We start from the raw sequence: 23866 nt of genomic DNA on the forward strand, positions 1-23866 counted from the left end.
TTTAGTTTCCTCATCTAAATCATTAATATATATGGTGAATAGCTGGGGTCCAAGCACTGAACCCTGTGGTTCCAATATGCACACAGGTCATTCTGAAAGGTGCAACACAGGTGGTCAAGAAGGCATGCTTGCCTTCATCGGCCGGGGCATTGAGTTTAAAAATTGGCAAGTCGTGTTGCAGCTTTATGGAACCTTAGTTAGGCCACACTTGGAACATAGAGTTCAATTCTGGTGGCCACACTACCAGAAGGATGTTGATTAAGCCTTCCACCATATTTTGTGGCTCACTTATCTCACTTCTGAGCTTCTGGAGTTTCCGTGAATGTCTGTATAAGTTGTGCATATTTATTGATGTCTTTTCTTTTAATCCACAGGTGATTCGGTCCGCCTTGTTGTCCAACAAGGGGTATACATGCGGTGGGTCGTGCGAGGGCTGCTCTTGGATGTTGCTTCGAGAGTTGCCTAGTGCTTCACGTTGTTAGTGTACGCTTAAACTGGACCACCTGACGGGCAACATGACAGCTCAGTGACTATCACTGTTTGCTGTGCAGATACATGGATTTGGGCCAGTGTCTGTGGGAGTTTGCACATTCTCCCCGTGCTTGCATGGGTTTTCTCCGGGTGCTCCAGTTTCCTCCACACCCCAAAAATGTGCTCTTGGTGTTAACAAATTGTCCCTAAATTAGTTGTCCCTCAATTTAGTTATGGTTCCTTTATTGTGGAGTCCAATAGGCATGGACAAAGGTCATAGGTAGAAGAGGGCACTCACAATGTTAAAATGGCGGCACGGGCTTGTTGGGCTGAAAGGCCTGTTTCCTGTGCTGTGTTGTTCTTTGTTCTTTGTTCTTTGATGTGGAGGCTCTGGAGAGGGTACAGAAAAGATTTACCAGGATGTTGCCTGGTATGGAGGGCATTAGCAATGAGGAGAGGTTGGAGAAACCTCACTGGAACAATGCAGGTTGAGGGGTGGCCTGATAGAAGTCTACAGGATTATGAGGGGCATGGACAAAGTGGATAGTCAGAAGCTTTTTCCCAGGCTGGAAGAATCAATTACTAGGAGGCATGGGTTTAAGGTGTGAGGAGCAAGGTTTAAAAGATGTATGAGGTGGTGGGCACCTGGAATTTGTTGTCGGTGGAGGTAGTGCAAGCAGATATCATAGTGACTCTTAAGGGGCGTTTTGACAAATTCATGAATAGGAGGGAATGGAGGGATATGCTCCCTGGAAGAGTAGGGGGTTTTAGTTCAGTCGGTGCAGGTTTGGAGGGCCAAAGGGCCTGTCCCTGTGCTGTAATTTTCTTTGTTCCTCACTGCTCGCTGCCTTTCATTTGGAAAAAGGACCTGCTTATTCCTACTCTTTGTTTCCTGCCTGCCAACTAGTTTTCTATCCATCCCAATAAGACTCTGCACATTAAGGCACAAAACCTTTTGGCTCATCTTTTTGATGTTACAGGTCCTCTTCCCCCTATTTTTCACTGAGACCCTTTTTGGAAGCTGACTCTTGGTTTCTCTGGCTATCACTGCTTATTTCCCTTTCCATTTTTGGTTTTTGTCCTCGATTCTCTGACTCTATGCATAGAATCCGTACAGGACAGTAGGCGGCCATTTGACCCATCGAATCTGCACCGATTCCACAACAGAGCATCTTACCTAGTCCCCCCCTTTGCCCCATCCTTGTAACTCCATGCATTTACCATGGCTAATCCCCCTAACCAACATATCTTTGGACACTAAAGGGCAATTTAGCAAGCCCAATCCATCTTGTGATTTTCACTGTAACATCATTGCAGTGTTAATGTAACATGTAATGTAATGTAATATACTTATAACACTAATAAAATAACTTTAGACTTTGGGCTGTGCAAAGAAACCAGAGCACTCCGAGGAGCTCACGCAGACATGAGGAGATTGTACAAACTTCACAATCACCCAAGATTGGAATCAAACCCGGGTCCCTGGCACTGTGAGGTAGCAATGCTAACTGTGCTACTGTGCCATCCCTAAACCAGTCCCCATGCCATTTTAATTTAAACCCTCCCCAACACTAACAAATGCGGCCCCTTGGACATCAGTCCCAGTCCTTCTCAGTTGTAGCCTTTTGTGCCAGCTTGTACTGGTCCACTTCCCCTAGAGCCAAAAATCTGAAATCCTCCCCTTCACACCATCTTTTCAGCATGTACTAGTTTGATCTATCCTGATATTTCTAATTTGACTAGCACTCTTACTGGGCAAGACTTTTCAACAGCAACTCAATTTCTAAGGTTATCCCACTACTTTCCACAAAATAGAACTAAGAGGAAGAAATGAGCTAGTATGCACTTTGTAATGATTATACTTCTGCACCAAAGTAAACATGGAATTACTTTGAAAGTTCCATTAATATTCAAATACAGCTTGTTATAGCATATCATAATTTATAAAATTCTGACAGGGTAGATTCAGACAGAATGTTCCCAATGGTGGGGGAGTCCAGAACTAGAGGGGGTTAAACCTGAGAGAACTTACAGCGGCACATTGGCAAGCACTGCTGCCTCAGAGCCAGGGATCCAGGTTCAATTCCGGTCTTGGGTCACTGTCAGTGTGGAGTTTGCATTTTCTCCCAGTGACTGCATAGGTTTCCTCCAGGTGATCTGGTTTCCTCCCACGTTCCAAAGATGTGCAGCTTAGGTTGATTGGCCATGTTAAATTGACCTTGTGTCAGAGAATTAGCAGGGTGAATGTGTAGGGTTATGGGATAGGGCCTGGGTGGGACTGTGGTCAGAACAGACTTGATGGGCCAAATGGACTCCTTCTATACTTTATGGATTCTATAATTCTATGAGGAAAAATATCTTCACCTAAAGGGTGGTGAATGTGTGGAATTCACTATCACAGAATGTAACTGAGGCCAAAATGTTCTCTGATTTCAAGAAGAAATTAGACATAGCTCTTCGGGTGAAATGGGTCAACGGATATTGGGGGGAGGTGGGGGAAAGAGAATATCAGTATATTGAATTCAATGATCAGCCATGATCAAAATGAATGGCGGAGCAGGCTCGAATGGCTTCTAGTTTCTACACAAGTATCAGCCTTTTCTTATTGATAGCTCTGCAAAGCTAGCGGAGTGCATGAGAAAGCTTTGGTGCACAGAATAAAAGGATAACCTAAATATTTTTTTAAGTATAAACACATATAAATGACGTGGATGAGGCAACAAATGTAACGTTTCCAAGTTTGGTGGTGACACAAAACTGGGTGGAATTGTGAGATGTGAGAAGGATACAAAGAACATTACAGCACAGTCCTTCGGCCCTACAAGCCTGCACCGACCATGCTGCCTGTCTGAACTAAAACCATCCAACCCTTTCTGGGACCATACCCCTCTATTCCCCTCCTATTCATGTATTTGCCCAGATGCCCCTTAAAAGTCAAGAAACATCAAGATGATTTAGAGAAGTTAAGTGAGTGAGCAAATATATGGCAGATGCAGTACGAACATGGCTAAATGTGATGTTATACATTTCGGTGTGATAAACAGAATGGAAGAGTATTTAAATGGTGATATATTGTGAACTGTGAATATACAAATGGATCTGGGTCACTGTACACCACCCAATGGAAATGGAGAGGCAGGTCCAGCAAACAATTAGGAAGGCAAATGAAATGTTGGCCTTCATTGCAAGAGAATTTGAGTTCAGAAGTACAGTCAAGGTGTCATAGAGGTTTACAGCATGGAAACATGCCCATTGGCCCAACTTGTCCATACTGATATTATTAAACTAGAAAGATTGCAGAAAGGATTTACTGGGATGCTACTGGGACTTGGTGGTTTGAGTTATAAGGAGAGGCTGAATAGATTGGAACTTTTTTCTCTGGAGTGTAAAAGGCTGAGGGATGATCTTATAGAGGTCTATAAAATAATGAGGGGCACAGATGAGCTAGATAGTCAATATCTTTTCCCAAAGGTAGGGGAATCTTAAACTAGAGGGCATAGATTTAAAGGTAGAGGGGAGAGATACAGAAGTGTCCAGAGGGGCAATTCTTTTCACACAGAGGATGATGAGTGCCTGGAACAAGCTGCCAGAGGTAATAGTAGAGGCAGGTACAATTTTGTCTTTTAAAAAGCATTTAGACAGTTACATGGGTAAGGTGGGTATGGGCCAAATGCAGGCAATTGGGATTAGCTTAGAGGTTTTTTAAAAAGAAGGGCAGCGTGGACAAGTTGGGCCAAATTCCATGTTGTAAACCTCTATGACTATGCCCCCTTTTTTTAAGCTAAGCAAGTCTCATATGCCATGTTTGGCCCATATCCCTGACTACCCATCCTACCCATGTAACTGCCTAAATGCTTTTTAAAAGACAAAAATTGTAACCACCTCTACCACCACCTCTGGCAGCTTGCCCCAAACATTCACCACCCCGTGAAAAAATTGCCCCTCCGGACCCTTTTGTATCTCCCCCTCACCTTAAGCCTATGCCCACTAATTTTAGACTCTTCTACTTTTGGGAAAAGATATTGACTATCTAGCTAATCTGTACGCCTCATTATTTTAAAGTCTTCTATAAGACCCAAGCCTCCTGTGCTCCAGGGCAAAAAAAAGTCCCAGTTTAAGGCCCTCTCCTTATAACTCAAATCATCAAGTCCCAGGTAGCATCATAGTAAATCTTTTCTGCACAATTTTTAGTTTAATATTATCCTTTCTATAATAGGGTGACCAGAATTGCACACAGTATTTCAAGTGTGGCCTTACAACTTCAACAAGATGTCCCAACTCTTGTATTCAATGTTCTGACCAATGAAACTAAGTATGCCAAATGCCTTCTTCACTACTCTGTCCACCAGTGACTCCACTTTTAAAGAAGCTATGAATCTGTACCCCTAAATCTCTTCGTTCTGTAACTCCCCCCACACCCTACCATTAACTGACTAGGTCCTGCCCTGGTTCAATCTACATCACTTCACGTTTATCTAAATTAAACTCCATCTGCCATTCATCAGCCCACTGGCCTTTTGATCAAGATCCCATTGCAATCCCAGATAACCTTCCTCACTGTCCACTATGCCAACAATCTTGCCGTCATCTGCAAACTTACTAACCATGCCTCCTAATTTTTCATCCAAATCAGTAGTATAAATGACAAATAACAGGGGACCTAGCACTGATCTCTAAGGCACACCACTAGTCACAGGCCTCCAGTTTGAAAAACAATCCTCTGCCTTCTGTCATCAACACCAGGTTAAAGTCTAACAGGTTGATTTGGCAGCAACCGCCACTAGCTTTCGGAGCGCTGCTCCTTCATCAGGTGAGTGGGAGTTCTGTTCACAAACAGGGCGTATAAAGACACAAACTCAATTTAAAGCGTAATGATTGGAATGCGAGTCTTTACAGCTAATCAAGTCTTAAAAGTACAGACCATGTGAGTGGAGCAAGGGTTAAGGACAGGTTAAAGAGATGTGTATTGTCTCCAGCCAGGGCAGTTACTGAGATTTTGCAAATCCAGACAAGTCATGGGGGTTACAGATAGTGTGACATGAACCCAAGATCCCGGTTGAGGCCATCCTCATGTGTGCGGAACTTGGCTATATCAGTCTCAGCTCAGCGACTCTGTGTTGTCATGTGTCATGAAGGCCGCCTTGGAGAACGCTTACCTGAAGATGAAAGGCTGAGTGCCCGTGACCGCTGGAGCATTCCCCAACAAGAAGATAATACTCTTGCCTGATGATTGTTGAGCGGTGTTCATTCATCCGTTGTTGTAGCGTCAGTATGGTCTCCTCAATGGTCTCCTTTATATGCCCTGTTTGTGATCAGAACTCCTCACTCACCTGACGAGCCCTGAAAGCTAGTTGCATTTGAACAAAGAACAACACAGCATGGGAAACAGGCCCTTTGGCCCAACAAGCCCGTGCTGCCATTTTGACATTATGAGTCCCCTCTCCACCCATGACCCTTGTCTATGCTTATGGCATTACACATTGAGGGAAGACTAATTTAGGGACAATTTGTTACTCCAATCAGCCTAACAGCACATCTTTGGGGTGTGGAAGGAAACCGGAGCACCCGGAGAAAACCCACGCAAGCACGGGGAGAATGCGCAAACTCCCGCAGATACTGGCCCAAATCCATGAATCTGCACAGCAAACAGTGATAGTCACTGAGCTGTCGTGTTGCCCAGCATCTGGTCCAGTTTAAGCGTACACTAATGGCGTGAAGTACTAGGCTACTCTTGAAACATCCAAGAGCAGCCCTCGTACGACCCATCACGCGTATGCCCCTTGTTGGACAACAAGGCGAACCGAAGCACCTATGGATTAAAAGAGAAAAACATCAATACCATGCACATCCTTATACAAACATTTAAGGGAATCCCCAGAAGCTCAAAAGCAAAACAAGTGAGCTAGAAAATATGTTGGAAGGTCCATAGGAATCAATTGATTCCCAGGGACGTCCCAAGGCTCCTGAACCTTAATTAAAACAGTCTCCTATATCCCTCCATCTCCATCCCGCTCATGTGCCTATCTAAGTAACTCTTAAACAACTCCAGAATGCCTGCCTCCACCACCTTGCTTGACAGAGCATTCCATACCCCCACTACCCTCTGTGTGAAAAACCTCCCTCTAACATCCGAATTATACCTCGTCCCTCCCTCACCCTAAGCCCGTGGCCCCTCGTAATGTGCGTTTCCAATCTAGGAAAAAGCTTACCACTGTTTACTCTATCCATAGCCTTCATAATCTTATACACCTCTATTAGATCTCCCCTCAGTCTCCGTCTTTCTAGGGAAAACAGCCCCAATTTGCTCAATCTTTCCTCATAACCCAGTCCTTCCATACCAGGCAGCATCCTGGTAAATGTCCTCTGCACTCTCTCCAGGGTCTCCACGTCTTTCCGGTAGTAAGGTGACCTGAACTGGATGCAGTACTCTAAATGCGGCCTAACCAACATTCTATACAACTGCAACATTAGACTCCAGCTCTTGTACTCTACACGCCTTCCTATAAAGGCTAACATACCATAAGCTTTCTTCACAACCTTCTCCACCTTCAGAGACTTGTGCACTTGCACCCCCAGATCCCTCTGTGTTTCTATACTCTTTATAGGTCTACCCTTTATCATATAACTCCCCCCTACATTATTTCTCCCAAAATGCATCACCTCACATTTATCAGGATTAAATTCCATCTGCCATTTATCTGCCCAATATACCAGCCTATCTATATCCCATTGTATTGCCTGACACTGCTCCTCACTGTCTGCCAGTCCAGCCATCTTAGTGTCATCTGCAAACTTGCTGATCACACCACGTACTCCCTCTTCCAAGACATGTATGTATATTACAAATAGAAGAGGTCCCAGTACTGAGCCCTAAAGCACACCACTAGTGACAGACCTCCAGCTAGAAAAAGACCCTTCCACTACTACTCTCTGTCTCCTAGTACCAAGCCAGTTTTCAATCCATCTAGATACCTGACCGTGTATTCCATGAGCCTTAACTTTTTCAACCAACCTACCATGAGGGACTTTGTCAAACACCTTACTGAAATCCATATTGACGACATCAACGGCTCATCCATCGTCAACCGTTTTTGTCTCCTCAAAAAATTCTACCAGATTTGTAAGGCAAGGCTTCCTCTTAACAAAGCTATGCTGCATATCCCTATTCAGATCACAACGCTCTAAATGCGCATACATCCTATCCCTAAGAATCCTCTCCAACAACTTCCCTACCACTGACGTCAAACTCACCGGCCTATAATTACCAGGGTTATCCCTACTACCCTTTTTAAACAATGGTACCACGTTCGCTATCTTGCAGCACTCTGGGACCTCACCTGTGTCCAAAGAAGAGACAAAGATTTGCGTCAGAGGCCCAGCAATTTCATCTCTCGCCTCCCTAAGCAGCCTGGGATAAATGCCATCAGGCCCCGGAGATTTATCAGTTTTAATGCTACCTAAAAGCCCTAACACTTCCTCCCTCGCTACCAAATAAACCTGTTGGACTTTAACCTGGTGTTGTGAGACTTCTTACTGTGTTCTCCCCAATTTACCCAGCCTTCAGGAGAACAGTGATCACGAGACTACACAACCCTGCCACAGCAACCTCTGCAAGACATGCTGGATCATTGACACAGATGCCATCATCTCACGTGAGAACACCATCCACAAGGTACACGGTACATACTCTTGCAATTCGGCCAACATTGTCTATCTGATACGCTGCAGGAAAGGATGGCCCAAGGCATGGATGGCCTTAACCGGGATCTTGGGTTCATGCCACACTATCTGTTACACCCATGACTTGCCAAATCTTACCAACTGTCCTGTCTGGAGACAATACACATCTCTTTAACCTGTGCTTAATGCTCTCTCCACTCTCATTGTCTGTACCTTTAAGACTTGATCAGCTGTAAAGATTTGCATTCCAATCATTATTCTATAAATTGAGTTTGTGTCTTTATATTCCCTATTTGTGAACAGATCTCCCACTCATCTGACGAAGGAGCAACACTCCGAAAGCTAGTGGCATTTGCTACCAAATAAACCTGGTGTTGTGAGACTTCTTACTCTGTTTACCCCAGTCCAATGCCCACATCTCCACATTCTGTCTATCAAGCCAATTTTCAATCCATTTGGTTATCTCACCTAGGATCTCATGAGCTTTAATCTTATGCAACAACCTACCATGTGATACCTTGTCAAAGGCCTTGCTAAAGTCGATGTAGACAATGTCAACTGTACTGCCCTCATCTACCTTCTTGGCTATCCCTTCAAAAAGCTCAATCAAATTTGTGAGACATGATTTTTCACTCACAAAGCCATCCTGACGACTGTCCCTAATCGGTCCTTGTCTCTCAAAGTCTACAGATTATAAGGGGCATGGACAGAATGGATAGTCAGATAGTCTAAGTGTGGAAGAGTCAATTACCAGGGGGCATAGGTTTAAGGTGCGAGGGGCAAGGTTTAAAGAAGGTGTAAGTGGTGGATGTCTGGAACTCACTGCCGGGACAGGCAGCGGAAGCAGATACAATAGTGAGTTTTAAGGGGCATCAGGACAAATACATGAATAGGATGAGAATAGAGGGATATGGTCCCCAGAAGGGTAGGGGCTTTAGTTCAGTCGGGCAGCATGATCGGGGAGGCTTGGAGGGCTGAAGGGCCTGTTCCTGTGCTGCAATTTTCTTTGTTCTTTATAAATGCCAGTAGGTCCTGTCTCTCAGAATACCTTCTAGCAACTTACCCAATACAGACATTAGGCTCACTGGCCTGTAGTTCCCAGGCTTTTCCCTGCAGCCCTTCTTAAACAAAGGCACAACATTTGCCACCCTTCAATCTTCAGGCACCTCACCTGTCAATGATTCAAATAGCTCTGCTAGGGGACCCGCAATTTCCTCCCTCACCTCCCACAACGTCCACTTCATCAAGTCCCAGGGACTTTATCCACCTTAATATGTTTTAAGACTTCCAGCATCTCCTTCTCTGTGATATGGACACTCCTCAAGCCATCACTATTTATTTCCTCAAGTTCCTGAACATCTATGCCTTTCTCAACAGTAAATACTAATGAGAAATATTCATTTAGGATCTCACCCATCTCTTGTGGATCTGGACATAGATGACCTTGTTGATCCTGAAGAGGTCCTATTTCTCCTTAATTACTCTTTTGGCCTTTATGTCCTTCCTTGGCCTTATCTACCGAAACAATCTTGTGTCCTCCCTTTGCCCTCCTGATTTCTCTCAACTCTACGCCGACATCCTCTATACTTTAAGGGAGTTACTTGATCCCAGCTACCTATGCCTTCTTCTTCTTCTTCTTGACCAGGGCCTCAATATCCAAGTCATCCAGGGTTCCTGACTTCTACCAGTTTTGCCCTTCATTCTAAAAGGAATGGGCTTACCCTGAACCCTGGTTAGCACACTTTTGAAAGCCTCCCACTTACCAGCTGCCCCTTTGCCTGCCAACAGACTCTCCCATTCAACTCTGGAAATTCCTATTTAACACCATCAAATTGGCCTTACCCCAATACAGAATTTTAACTTTTGGGCCAGACCTATCATTTTCCATAGCCATCTTAAAACTAATGAAATTATGATTATGAAGAGCAGAATTATGAAGAGCAGAAGGATCTTGGGGTCCGAGTCCATAGGACTCTTAAATCGGCCTTGCAGGTGGAGGACGTGGTCAAGAAGGCATATGGTGTACTGGCCTTCATTAATCGAGGGATTGAGTTTAGGAGTCAGGAGGTAATGCTACAACTTTATAAGACCCTTGTCAGACCCCACTTGGAGTACTGAGTGCAGTTCTGGTCACCTCACTACAGGAAGGATGTGGAAGCTATTGAGAGGGTGTAGAGGAGATTTACAGGATGTTGCCTGGATTGGGAGGCATGCCTTATGAAGATAGGTTGAGGGAGCTAGGTCTCTTCTCCCTGGAGAGACGAAGGTTGAGAGGCGACCTGATAGAGTATAAAATGTTGAGAGGAATAGATAGGTGGATTCTTGGAGGCTATTTCCCAGGGCTGAAATGGTTGCTACGAGAGGACACAGGTTTAAGGTGCTGGGAAGGAAGTATAGAGGAGATGTTAGGGATAAGTTTTCAGAGGTTTTGAGTGAGTGGAATCGGCTGCCGTTGGTGGTGGTAGAGGCGAACTTGCTGGGGTCTTTTAAAAGACTTCTGGATGAGTACATGGGATCTAATGGGATTAGGAGTTACAGATAGTTCTATAGCTTGGTAGGTATAGATGTGATTGGCGCAACTTGTGGGCCGAAGGGCCAGTTTGTGCTGTAGTGTTCTATGTTCTATGATCAATGGCCTCAAAGTGATCCCTCACTAACGCCTCTGTCACTTGTACTTCCTTATTTCCCAAGAGGAGCTCAGGTTTTTGTCTTGTCTAGTCAGGCCAACTACACATTGAATGAGAAATCCCTCCTGAATGCACTCAACAAATTTCTCTCCATCCAAGCCCCTAATACTATGGCTATCTCAGTCAATGTGGGGAAAGTTAAAGTCCCCTAATTAATTGGCTATGAAGCCATTAATTAATTAATTAATTAATTAATAATATAATTAATTGGTACCTCACTTGGAGTACTGTGCGCAGTTCTAGTCGCCTCACTTCAGGGCCTGTTGGTGCTGTAGTGTTCTATGTTCTATGTTAAGTCATGTGGGATTTCATGTAAAATCAACTTTCACTGGACAGTCTGATCATACATGTTCTTTCATTTCAGTGTACTAGTTGTTATGAAGTTATTGTTGAATGTTGTTTCTGCTTGTTGAAGTGTAGTTGATACATCCCTTAAGTACTTCACATGATTACAGGGATGACAGTACATCAATGGTAGTATAATGCAGAAAACAGGTCTCAATCTGGCTTCTCAGTGTTTTTATTATTCTTTCCATGGGATTTCGCTATCACAGGCTAGACCACAATTTCAATTCCCCGCGCCTAAATGTCCTTGAGAAGGTGGTAGTGAGCCGCATTCTTGAACCACTGCAGTCCATGTGCTATTAGGAAAGACGCTCCAGGATTTTGACCCAGCAACAGTAAAGGCTATAGTTTCAAGCCAGAATGGTGTAGTGGTTTGGAAGGGAGGATGTAGGTGGTTGTGTTCCCAAGCTCATACTCCATGTCCTTCTGGAAGGTAAGTAGCAGTTGGATTTGGGAAGTGCTGTAGAAGGAGCTTTGGTATGTGCACTAAAATCAATTGTACATCTTTCAGCATTTGTAGTGTAGCATGGTGACTCCAGTGCCTAGGTAGTCTACCAGAAAATCTGATCAGAATCTTTGTAATGTTATTGAAGGATTGATAACAATATTGGCGGTCACGCCTCAGGGGGGATGCCCTTCACACATGTCCAAACACAAGGTAAATGCTTGCCTTTTGCTCACTTGCTCTAGTGATTATTAGGACTCTTCCTAAATTCCTAATACCTGATCCCAATGAAAAAGCAATGCCATTGATTTTGTAGCAAAAATAACAATGAAGCTATCAGTGTTAAAATGTAGATTGGTAAGCAACTTCCAGTGACCCTATACATGCAATTAAAAATGAACTTTAGGAAGTCGCTTTCCAGAATGTCCTGCTCCTCCAGGAACATTGCTATAGTATCCCACTGAGACACAACACATAAAATCATGGTATGAAGTTACAGTACTGGCATGATATGTTTACCAGACGAAGCAAAAAGGTTAGAGTTTGCCTATTAAAGGTTAAGTTTTTTTAAAAAACCAGCAAACAACAACGTGCTTCTCCAAGTGCTTGTTGGTATTTTTCTGATTATTGTTTCTAAAACTTACCCACCACTGACGTTAAGCTGACCAATTAGTAGTTATGAGGAATGAATTTACATCCTTTCTTGAATAAGAGTGTCATTTTTCCATTTGGCTCCTCCCCCTATCTAAGTAAATTAGAAGATTATGGCAAGCATTTCTGCTTTCTTTGCCATGACTTCTTTTAGCAATCTGGGATGAAAGCCATCTAAACCATTATCCACTCTAAACATAGCCAGGCTTGGCACTATATTTTGTCTTTCAATGTTGCCTTATCCATTATCGCTACCATCTGTTTTTAAACCAACATTTTATCGGCATCCTCCTTCTGATACAAAACACTAATTAAGTATTTGATACTTGCCCTATACATCCAAGCGTTGATCACCTGCATTGGCCCCCGATAGGACCCATCTTGCCTCTTAAAATCCACTTGCTATTTAAATGCTGGGAGAAGGTTTTTGGATTCTCTTATGTTAATTAACATTCTATTCGCCCTTTGACAGTTTTATTTTCATCCTCACTTCCCTTCGCAACTCATTTTATTTGCCCCGGTTCTTGCTTGAAGAATTTACTCATGCATTATGCACTTTTATTTATTTCATTATGTTCTCTATCACCTTCATCATCCTGCCTTTGGTTTTCCTACCTTTCACCCTTGTTAGGACATACCTAACATGTACTTGCAAAACACCTTCTCCTTAATAGAGCAGCACAGTGTCACAGTAGTTAGCACTGCTGCCTCACAGTTCAATTCCCGGCTTGAGTCACTGTCTATGTGGATTCTGTATGTTCTCCCTGCGTCTGTGTGGGTTTCCTCCGGGTACTCCAGTTTCCTCTCACAGTTCAAAGATGTGCACGTTAGGTGGATTGGCCATGTTAGATTACCCCTCAAGTGTTAGACAGTCAAGCATGGCAAATACATAGGGTCACAGGAATATGGCCTCACGGAACTAGGCCCGTCGAGTTGGTGCAGACTCGATGGACTGAATGGCCTCTTTTGGCATTGTAGGGATTCTATGATTACTGTTACAGTTTTTTCTGCAAGTCTATGGTTCCATTCTACCCTGGCTAGAGCCTTCTTCCAATTTAGAAGTTCTACTTCAGAATTTTCCTTCCTTTTCTCCATCACTAATCTAAACCTTATTCGATGATGATCATTCTTAGAACAAAGAAAATTACAGAACAGCAACAGGCCCTTCAGCCCTCAGGCCTGCACTGACCAAGCTGCCCAATTGAACTGAAACCCCCTCCACTTCCCAGTACCATTATCCTTCTATGCTTATCCTTTTCATGTATTTGTCAAGATGCCCCTTGCTTCCACTACTTCTGGCAGCAAGTTCCAGGGACCAGATGGTAGCTTGCTGCATAAGGTTAAATCTTATGGGATCCAGGGTGAGGTAGCCAAATCGATACAAAATTGGCTTGATGACAGAGGGTAGTTATAGAGGGTTGTTTTTCAAACTGGAGCCCTGTGACCAGTGGTGTGCCTCAGGGATCGATGCTGGGTCCACTGTTATTTGCCATTTATATTCATGTCATGGATGAGAATTTAATAGGCATGGTTAGTAATCTTGCAGATGATACCAAGATTGTTGGCATGGTGGAGAGTAAAGGAGGTTATCTCAGATTGCAACGGGATCTTGATCAATTGAAAATGGAGTCACAGGTGGACAGAGTGGTGAAGAAGGCATTCAGCATGCTTGGTTTCATTGGTCAGAACATTGAATACAGGAGTTGGGATGTCTTGTTGAAGTTGTACAAGACATTGGTAAGGCCACACTTAGAATATTGTTCTGGTCTTGTCACCCTATTGTAGAAAGAATATTATTCAACTATAAAGAGTGCAGAAAAGACTTGCTAAGATGCTACTGGGGCTTGATGGTTTGAGTCATAAGGAGAGGCTGGATAGACTGGGACTTGTTTCTCTGTAGCGTAGCAGGGACATACAATCATAGATCATAAAATCATAGAGACCCCACACTGCAGAAAGAAGCCACCTGACCCATCGAGTCTGCATCAACCACAATCCCACCAAGTCCTACCCCCATATCCCTGCACGTTTACCTGCTAATCTACAGATCTTAGGACACTAAGAGGCAATTTTTTTTAGCATAGGCAATCAACCTAACCTGCACATCTTTGGACATAGATAAGCTAGATAGCAACATTTTTTCCAAAAGTTAGGGGGTTCTAAAACTAGAGGGCATAGGTTTAAGGTGAGAGGGGAGAGATACAAAAGGGTCCAGAAGGGCATTTTTATCCCCACAGAGGGTGGTGAGTGTCTGGAACAAGCTGCCAAAGGTAGTACTAGAATCCGATACAATTTTGTCTTCTAAAAAGCGCCTAGACAGTTACATGGGTAAGATGGGTATAGAGGGATATTGGCCAAACACGAGTAATTGGGACTAGTTTTGGGGTTTAAAAAAAGGAGTGGCATGGACAAGTTGGGCCGAAGGGCTGTTTCCATGCTGTAAACCTCTATGGCTCTATGAGCCACCACCCTCTGTGTAAAAAAACTTGCCTTGTACATCTCCTTTAGATCTAACCACCCTAGTAATTGACTGTTCCACTCTGGAAAAAACTTCTGACTATCCTCTCTGTCCATGCCCCTCATAATCTTGTAGACTTCTATCAGGTTGCCTCTCAATCTCTATCATTCCACTTTGAACAAACCAAGTTTCTCCAACCTTTCCTCAAAGTTCATGCCCTGCATACCAGGCAACATCCTGGTAAATCTTTTCTGTACCCTCACCAAAGTCTCTACTTCCTTCTGGTAGCATGGCAACCAGAACATTGTATTCCAAGTGCAACTTAACGAAGGTTCCATAAAGTTGCAACATGACTTGCCAATTTTAAACTCACTGCCCTGGCCGATGAAGACAAGCATATGTCTTCTTGACTAAATTCTCCATCTGCATTGCCACTTTCAATGACCTGTGTACCTGTACATCCAGATCCATCTGCCTATCAATATTCTTAAGGCTCCTGCCATTTACTGAATGTTTCCTATCTGTGTTAGACCTTCCAAAATGCATTACCTCACATTTGTCTGAATTAAACTCTGTCTGCCATCTCTCTGCCCAAATCTCCAACCAAAGTATCCTCTGACATTCCTCATTGTTACCCGCAATTCCACCAACTTTTGTGTCATCTGCAAACTTACGAATCAAACTGGTTCTTTGTTCCTCCAAATCATTGGTTTATATTACAAACAGCAAAGGTCTCAACACTGATCCCTGAGGAATGCCATTTGTCACAGCCCTCCATTCAGAAACACATCCTTCGTCTGCTATCCTCTGTCTTCTATAACCCAGCCAGTTCTGTATCCATCTTGCCAGCTCACCTCTGATCCCATGCAACTTCATCTTCTGTACCAGTCTGCCATGAGCGACCTTGTCAAAGGCCTTACTAAAGTCCATGTAGACAACATCCACTGCCCTACCTTCAACAATCATCTTCATCACTTCCTTGAAAAACTCGATCAAGTTCATGAGACATGACCTCCCCTTCACAAAACCATGTTGCTTCTTGCTAATATGTCCACTTATTTCCACATGGGAGTAAATCCTGTCTTGAAGAATCCTCTCCAATAATTTCGCGACCGCTGACCTAAGGCTTATCGGCCTGTAATTACCTGGATTATCCTTTCTACCCTTCATAAACAAATAACATTGGCTATTCTCCAATCTTCTGGGACCTCCTCTGCGGCCAGTAAGGGTACAAAGACTTCACTTAAGGCTCCAGCAATTTCCTTCCTTGTTTCTTTCAGTATTCTGGGGTATATCCCATCAGGCCCTGTGGTCAAGTCTACCTTGATGTTTCTCAAGAATCCCAATACCTCCTCCTTTTTGATCTCAACATGACTCAAACAATCTATACACCCTTCCCAGTCTCGTCATCCACTAAGTCCTTCTCTTTGGTGACTATTGACACAAAGTTCTCATTTAATACCTCACCCATTTCCTCTGGATCCACGCATAGATTCCCTCCCTTGTCCTTGAGTGGGCCAACCTTCTTGGTCTTTATACATGTATAAAAAGCCTTGAAATTTTCCTTAATCCCACAGCCAATGACTTTATGACCTTTTTTAGCCCTCCCTTACTCCTTGCTGAAGTTTCTTTCTACTTTCCTTGTATTCCACATTTGCTTCGTGTGTTCCCAGTCTCCTAGGTTCACAATCTTTCACTATCCAAGGTTCCAGAAACTTGTCATACTTATCCTTCATCCTTACAGAATATGCCAGCCCTGAATACCAAAGTGTTTCCTCATAGACACTTGCTCCACCATGTCCAACCCTTTTCTCAGCACCAGAACTAGCCTTCCTAGCTGGACTGAGGACATATGGCCCCAAAAAGGAAGAGATGAGTACCAGAGGTGAGATGACAATATCTTTCCTCTTCACCACTTATTGTGCCAAACAGACACAACACATTGGGGCACTGAGAATCACCAGTGTCTGGAATCATAATTCACATGTGATCACATCTCATTATCTGTATTTCTCCTGATAACGAAACCAACCATTTTAACCTATGGCAACATTCGAACAGCTTTTATTCAAGTCGAGAAAACTGGAGGGATAGAAATGTTGTGCCATTACTTAAGAATGGTGGGTAGTCCAAAACAAGAGGTCATAGGTTTAAGGCGAGAGGAGAAAGATTTAAAAGGGACCTGAGGGGCAACTTTTGCACACAGAGAGTGGTGCATATATGGAATGAGCTTCCAGATGAGGTGATAGAGGTGGGAACAATTACAAAAATTTAAAACACATTTGGACAGGCACATGGTTGGGAAAGGTTTAGAGGGATATGGGTCAAACAGAGACAAATGGGACGAGCCCAGTTTAGAAAATCTGGTAGGCATGGATGAGTTGGGCTGAAGGGCCTGTTTCCACACTTTATATCTCTGTGACTCTATGATTCAATAAATGGTAGATAACAATTGTACTTTGGCCAATGGTCTTCTAGAACAAAAGAAAGCTTAGCCATAGTCTTTGATGTTTAATTGCACTGCCATCACCCCACCATATTTGATAGGTCACCATTGACAGAATTTTTAATCAAATCAACCAAATAAACATCAGGGTTAGAAAAGTAGGGTTGATTACTCAGTGATGTGTCACTAATCTTCTGACTCCTCAAAACCTCTCCATCGTCTATCTTGCACATATCAGGAGTCTGATGGAATAATTCCATTCATGTGTATGCTCTAGCTACAAGAAGCTTGAAATCATTAGCAATCTGTTTGAAGCCAACTAATGGACTCAGGCGTCATCAATTCAATAAACCAGCAGAATAGACATATAACAATTCACGAACATTGTTCAGCTATACTTCAAAAGCTCTGTGATCTCTATTATCATGAAAGACAAGAGCAACAATGGAAAGAAAACACTGTCAGCTTCAGCCTGACTGTATATTTATTACCATTTCTTCAGTATTGAAGCGTTCATAGCCATATAACACAATCAGTGCAGCACAAAGACTGCAACAGTTGAAGACAATAAACCAGCAACTTTCCAAGGTAACTAATCATGGGCAATAATTATGACCTTTCCAGTGCTTTCCATATCCTAAGCACTGTAAAAAAAAGTCATTACTGCACGCCGGAACACTCACAATTTATGAAAATAAAACAAAATAAGATAATCCGGAACAGAATAAATTGCAACTAAATGTATTATTCAGATCGAAATTGTGTTCCCAGTTACAACACATCTCTGGGAATTCTTACACATTCAATTATGAGAGATTTAGATGAAGGAAGTCACAAAAATCCACTGATTGGCAATGAGTATAGTTATAGTCATTAGAAGATATGAGTTTAAGATCATCAGGAGAACAAAGAGAGAATGAGAGAAGATTTTTTCTCATGCAGAAGTTTGATAAGACATGGAAGAAAACATGGGAGGAAGGAAAATCCGTAATAGCTTTTACAATAGTTCAGTATTAAAAAAAGGGAGCTTTTTTTAAAATTGTGTGGAAAAGAGCAGGGGAATAAGATTAATATAATAGTGCTTTCAGTGAGCTGGCACAGGCATGAAGGGTTATGCTGGATTTGAGCTTCATTTGTTTTGATTATAACAATATCTGCATGTCTCCTGAATACTATTCATTCCACTATTTGTGTCTGGACAATTTTTAAATCATTGTCATTTTATTTACCAAAGTTTTTTTTCTCCTCATACATTTCAAATAATGCACGAATTACCTTTTTTAAAAACTAAGATGGTAGAATGGTCATAAATGACAAAAGATCAACAGAACCAGCAGATTTGCCATTTCAGCAAGCATAATCCCACTGCATAGCCGTAAAATTAAATTATTACTAGTTCAAGAAAACACCTCTTTCTACATTATTTTGCAAAAAATAATGCAATATTATCAATTTGCTGATCCCACATGTCTAGTGAAGAGTCTGATTGGATTAAAAGGTCAGAGAATCAGTGCTACTGTTATAGCCCTAACTCTGACCCATATTCCACTTTGATGTGGCTCCCCTCTGGGGGCACATTACCAGTGAATTGATCCAATTTATTCTTAAAGAAAAGTATTTCACATGTGCTGAAGTAGAAAATTTCAACATGCTTAGAGTAAGTTTTATATACACTTTTGCAGCAATGCAAGATGTTTGTAATATTCATAGAAACAAAGTGACAGTGAAATGTTTTGGTTCCTGTGTGACTTCTGAACACTCAACCAGAAGATGCATGATTGTCCTCAGACACTGATGTCACACTGAACATAATATAAATCCAAATCAGTGTAAAACTAAATAACAGAAGTCTCAAGATTATCTATTGGCTGCCCTGGAAACTGCATAAATCTAGTTTTTAGTAATTCTGATGTTAGCTTCTATCAAGAATCTCCTAATTTTAGAACCTGACTTCCAAGGATCTATGGTTTGGTATGTATTGTATTAATTCAATCTATGTATGAATTCAACAACACCAGTGCCAAAATTATTGTTCCTCCATCACTGATTTCAGAATAATTTGTATTTATGTGGAAGACAGAATAACTTGCATCTGCCAGTTGCCCATTGCATTCCACAAACAATAGCTGCAGTACCAATGGAGCTTTAGAACAGAAAGTCAATGTTACTAAACAATTGATATTGATGTTTGTCAGGCAGTTTGGATCTCTATCATCTTTAGCCATTTTATCAATTATCAAACGGCTTTTCATTAGTACCTCTGGCTCAAGAATATTATCACACTCTCAATGATGAAAACAGACTGGAGAAGTTAGCACTTTATTTCACTGAAACTAAACGTGGCAGAGCTCTGCCAGATTCTGAAGAGTTGTGATAGGATAAATAGTGATAAGATTATAATACTCTTTAAGGAATGGCCACTAGCTTCAATTTATCGCAAAGAATTAAATCACCAGAATTAAATGAAATTGGAGGGCTTGAAAAATTTCCAAAAGGCATTTGACAAGGTGCTGCAAAAGAAAGTGTGCATGAAGTAAAAACCCACAGAATTGGAGGAAGCATATTAGCGTGGATTGAAATTGGTTGTTACATAGAAAACAAAGAGTTGAAATAAGTGGGTCTTTTTCAGAGTGGCAAGATTCAACTATTGAAGTGCTGCAGGGATCAGTTCTGGCCAGCAATTGTTTACTATTTATATTAATGACCTAGAGGAAGGAACAGAATGCAAGGTTTCCAAATTCAATGATATGAAGATAGGTAGGACATGCTGTGATGAAGATATTGTGATTCTAAAACATGAAAGATAGATTGGGTGATTGGGCAAAAACTTGGCAAACGGAGTTTAACGTGGGGAAGTGTGAGACCTGCATTTTGATAGGTGGAATTAAAAGGCAAATTATTACCTAAATGGAAAGAGACTGCAGGTGAGTGAAGAAGAGCGACTAGGTTTTGAATCACAAAACATAGCAGGCAGGTCCAACAATTAGTTAAGACGACAAAGGGCATTTTGGCCTTTGTTGCAAATAAAGTTGAAATAGAGGGAGGTTTTGTTACAATTTTACAGAGCATTAGTAAGGCCTCACCTGGAATACGGTGTATAGTTTTGATCCCCTTTTCTAACAAAGGATTAGTAACAGTGGAGGCAGTCCAAAGGAGATTTGCCAGGCTAATTCTTGGGATGAGGAGGTTGAACTATCAAAAGTACTAAATAGTCTGGGTCTGTCTTCCTTGGAGTTTAGAAGAGTGACGGGTGATCTTATTCAAACATACAAGATCCTGAGGGGGCTTAACAGGGTAAATGTTGAGATGTTTTCACTAGTGGGAAAGTTTCAAATAAGTAGGCATAACAAGATAAAGTGTCTATCATTTAAAGCTGAGATGCATAGAAATTTCTTCACTCAGAGGGTGGTGCATCCCTGGAATTTTCTGCCCCAAAAAATAGTGGAGGCTGGATCATTAGAAGGATTTAAAGCAGAGGTGGATAAATATTTGATGAAATCGAGGAATAAAGGGCAATGGGGAAAACAACACGGAAAATGATAGCATAGATCAGTCATGATAGTATTGAATAATAGAGCAGACTTGAAGGGCCTGATGGCCTGCTTCTATTTCTTGCTATCTTGAGTCTCCTGATGAAAAATAGATGTATTAATTGGCATGCTAGTGAACAACATTTGTTTGGGTTCCTTTATGTGCCGTATTCTATAATTCTGTGGTGATGAGAATGTAACCAAAACTGGATTCAATTTTAAAGATCGTTTCTGGAAAGGTTGTGATATATTCTGCATCTTAAAAGATTTGCCCAGAAGGGGAGGATGATATTAATAATGTTATAAATGTTTCTCTATGAACTTAGACCAAAAGGAAAAACCAATAACTTTTAACCTCTAAGGGACTTTCACGGTAACTTCACTACAGTGTTAATGTTAAGCCTTATTTATGACTAATAAATAAACTTTAAACGTTTTAAACCTTTAACCGTGGTTCTTATCTGGGGACATGTGTGATCTGTGGATTCATATTTGAAATAAAAGAATGCTAGAAACCCAGTTAAAGAAATCACTGCGGCCGCAGACACTGCTGGAAAGATAGAATTTCAGGCCATAGATACAAAAGTCTGAACAAGCGCATGACTTAAAAATTTGCATTTATTCGAACCTTTTCCTACACATTTAATGAGTTGTTTTCTGCCGGAGAGCAAAGGCGAAAGATTTAGTCCCGTTCCTTCCTCAACTAAAATATTTGTTTTATGTTCAAACATGTTTCCAATTAGCCTCTTGTCGGTGAGTGGAGAGTTTATGTACATTCCTTTTCCTGATATAAATCTCGCTTCGCCCGTTTAAACCACAATTTGAGATAGAAATATGGGTTCCCGTTAAAAAGGGTGCAATGTTAATCCAACAATATTGACAGCTGGAGGATACTCACTCTGTTGTTTTTGACGAGCCTTGTCACAGATAGCCGGTCTGAGCTGAAGTTTGCTACCGTTCGGCAGAGTACAGTTTCTGGCGCAGATCACCACACCCAAGCAAGACTTTTTCAGGATTTGACAGTTGTGGTTATTAGTATTCCTCATAGCCCAACCACTTAGGTGCCTCTGCGCATTTTTATCGTCTGCAGTATAAATATATCGAACATAGCCATCTGTCCACTCCTGGAACGTGTCGAACTGCTTCACATCCTGAAAGTTGCACACACAATTATTGATTTGTTTAGCAAGACTGTCAAATAAAAAATACGATACAAGAAAAACATACATGGGTTGGCTTATTATGAACCCAGACCAGATTTTAGAGGGTTATAAACCTGCAATGAACTCTAAAATAAATCGGAATTTTTAAACTGGAATAGGTTTACATGTCCTTTCAGACTTTTGAATGGATCCTCCCCGCATTAAGTTGATCTTTCTCTGCACCCAGTGATGACTGTAACACTACATTCTGCACCCTCTCCTTTCCTTCTCCCCAGGTACTCCATGAACGATATGCTTTGTCTGTATGGCGCGCCAGAAACAACACGTTATATTAATACATGTGACAATAATAAATCAAATTAAAACCATGTTCATTTTGAGCGGATATATAAAATTTATAGAATCTGATTAAAATGCGATCATCCGAAGTTATACCCAAATTAGATATATTAAAAATGATTATGTCTGTAATCGATTTGATTTTAATTATTAAGCACTGTAAAAAGAACCAGCCAACAAAATGAATGAGTGCTGAATTCGCCAAAGCGTGAAAGTCAAGTTTTAAACAGTATGCTTCAGAGGCCGAAGTCAATCATTTTCAAATTGCTGACTTTGACTCCATCAGCAAATCAGCACAGCATTTTAAATAAAAACCTGGCGGCAGATGGAAAGGCCGAAATATCCAGGCGTTGGTAAACGACAGGGAAAGAATGATCGGACGGAAGGAACCGAGACAGGACTGTTCATTGCCTTTATATAACAACTGCTCTTGAGGGAGCGAATTTTGTTCTCTCCCCACCTCATACATCATCTTTGGGTTTCAACGGTTAAAGTTCTTTTTAGTTGAAGAGCATTAAAAGAAAACGACAGTAATTTGCACCATAATGTATAAACACTAGATTTCAATCGCTCACTTGCGTAATGGAGCTTTCCCAACAATTACCTGAGGTAGTTTGGGGTCGTTAATGTCCCAAGTGATTTTCATGCCGTAGGAACACACACAATCGGCATCTTCGTATTGATCCGCTTTGGACATATTTCTCGCAGTCAATAATTATATCGGCTGGCCTGAGAATCCACTCGTACTCCGATTCATGCACTGTAGAAAAGAAATGGTGAGCATAAAGGAACAGATACAGGATAAACAGAATTCGAAAGTCAAGATGTTTTTACGTCTGATAGAAAGTATTTAGAGAATAGCAAAACCTGCGGCATTTGAATATCATTCGAGTCGGAGTGGAGTACAATTAAGTTTGACAGGAGCACACAAGAGTCCAAAGATGAGTGAAGATACTGCGAACACTCCCTGAATTATCAAATAACCTCGCAGTGATTCAGGATACACGCTCCTTTTGAAACAGTTCGGTAGAAGTTGAACACCAGCATCAGCTTTGATCTCAGGTGAACCACGTTGGTGTGACCTGCGAAGATTGCCGGTTCTAAACTACACTAGACTACACGTAGTCTGTCACACATGACCCACCCGCAAATTCAGCACTCGCCGGAGACATAACCCCAGCCCCAGCATAAATCAGCCACTGACAAAGTCAAGCCTGAAAACCCACATCAAAACACAATTAGCAGAGATGTATATACATTTTTAACAGCAAAGCTGCGTTGTCGGATTTCTGTTGATTGCACAATACAATTATTTATTCTTTAGCAGTCAAAATAAATTCAGAAAGTCACACCTCTTTCCAGACCGTTTGTTTAATGTGGACCACAGCTCGTTACACAGATTTCAGGATGTGATTGGAATATGTGGCGAATTTTAAACAAACGTTCATATATTGTGAAAATAAGAGTGAAAATGGTTGTGAATCCGTTCTGGTCCCCACATTATAGGAAGGATGTGGAGGCTTTGGAGAGGGTGCAGAGGAGGTTTACCAGGATGTTGCCTGGTATGGAGGGGAGGTCCTATGAGGAGAGGCTGAGGGATTTGGGGTTGTTTTCGCTGGAAAGAAGGCGGCTAAGAGGGGATCTTATTGAA

The 23866-nt window shown here is 41.9% G+C and overlaps 1 protein-coding gene across 1 annotated transcript in view; it reads right to left on the reverse strand.

The window, feature by feature from the left end:
* Nucleotides 1-22912, reverse strand: part of LOC145360599 (chorion-specific transcription factor GCMb-like) — a 42245-nt gene extending 19333 nt beyond the window's left edge. The window contains exons 1-2 of the mRNA XM_080215949.1: nt 22820-22912; nt 21612-21864 (exon numbers count right to left, since the gene is read on the reverse strand). Of these exons, the coding sequence (XP_080072075.1) occupies nt 21612-21864; nt 22820-22912 (346 nt within the window). The remainder of the gene's footprint in view (nt 1-21611; nt 21865-22819) is intronic.
* Between the last annotated feature and the right edge of the window lie 954 nt (nt 22913-23866).

This window comes from Carcharhinus amblyrhynchos, chromosome 2 (assembly GCF_965287045.1).
Source record: "Carcharhinus amblyrhynchos chromosome 2, sCarAmb.v2.hapA, whole genome shotgun sequence".
Taxonomy (NCBI): domain Eukaryota; kingdom Metazoa; phylum Chordata; class Chondrichthyes; order Carcharhiniformes; family Carcharhinidae; genus Carcharhinus; species Carcharhinus amblyrhynchos.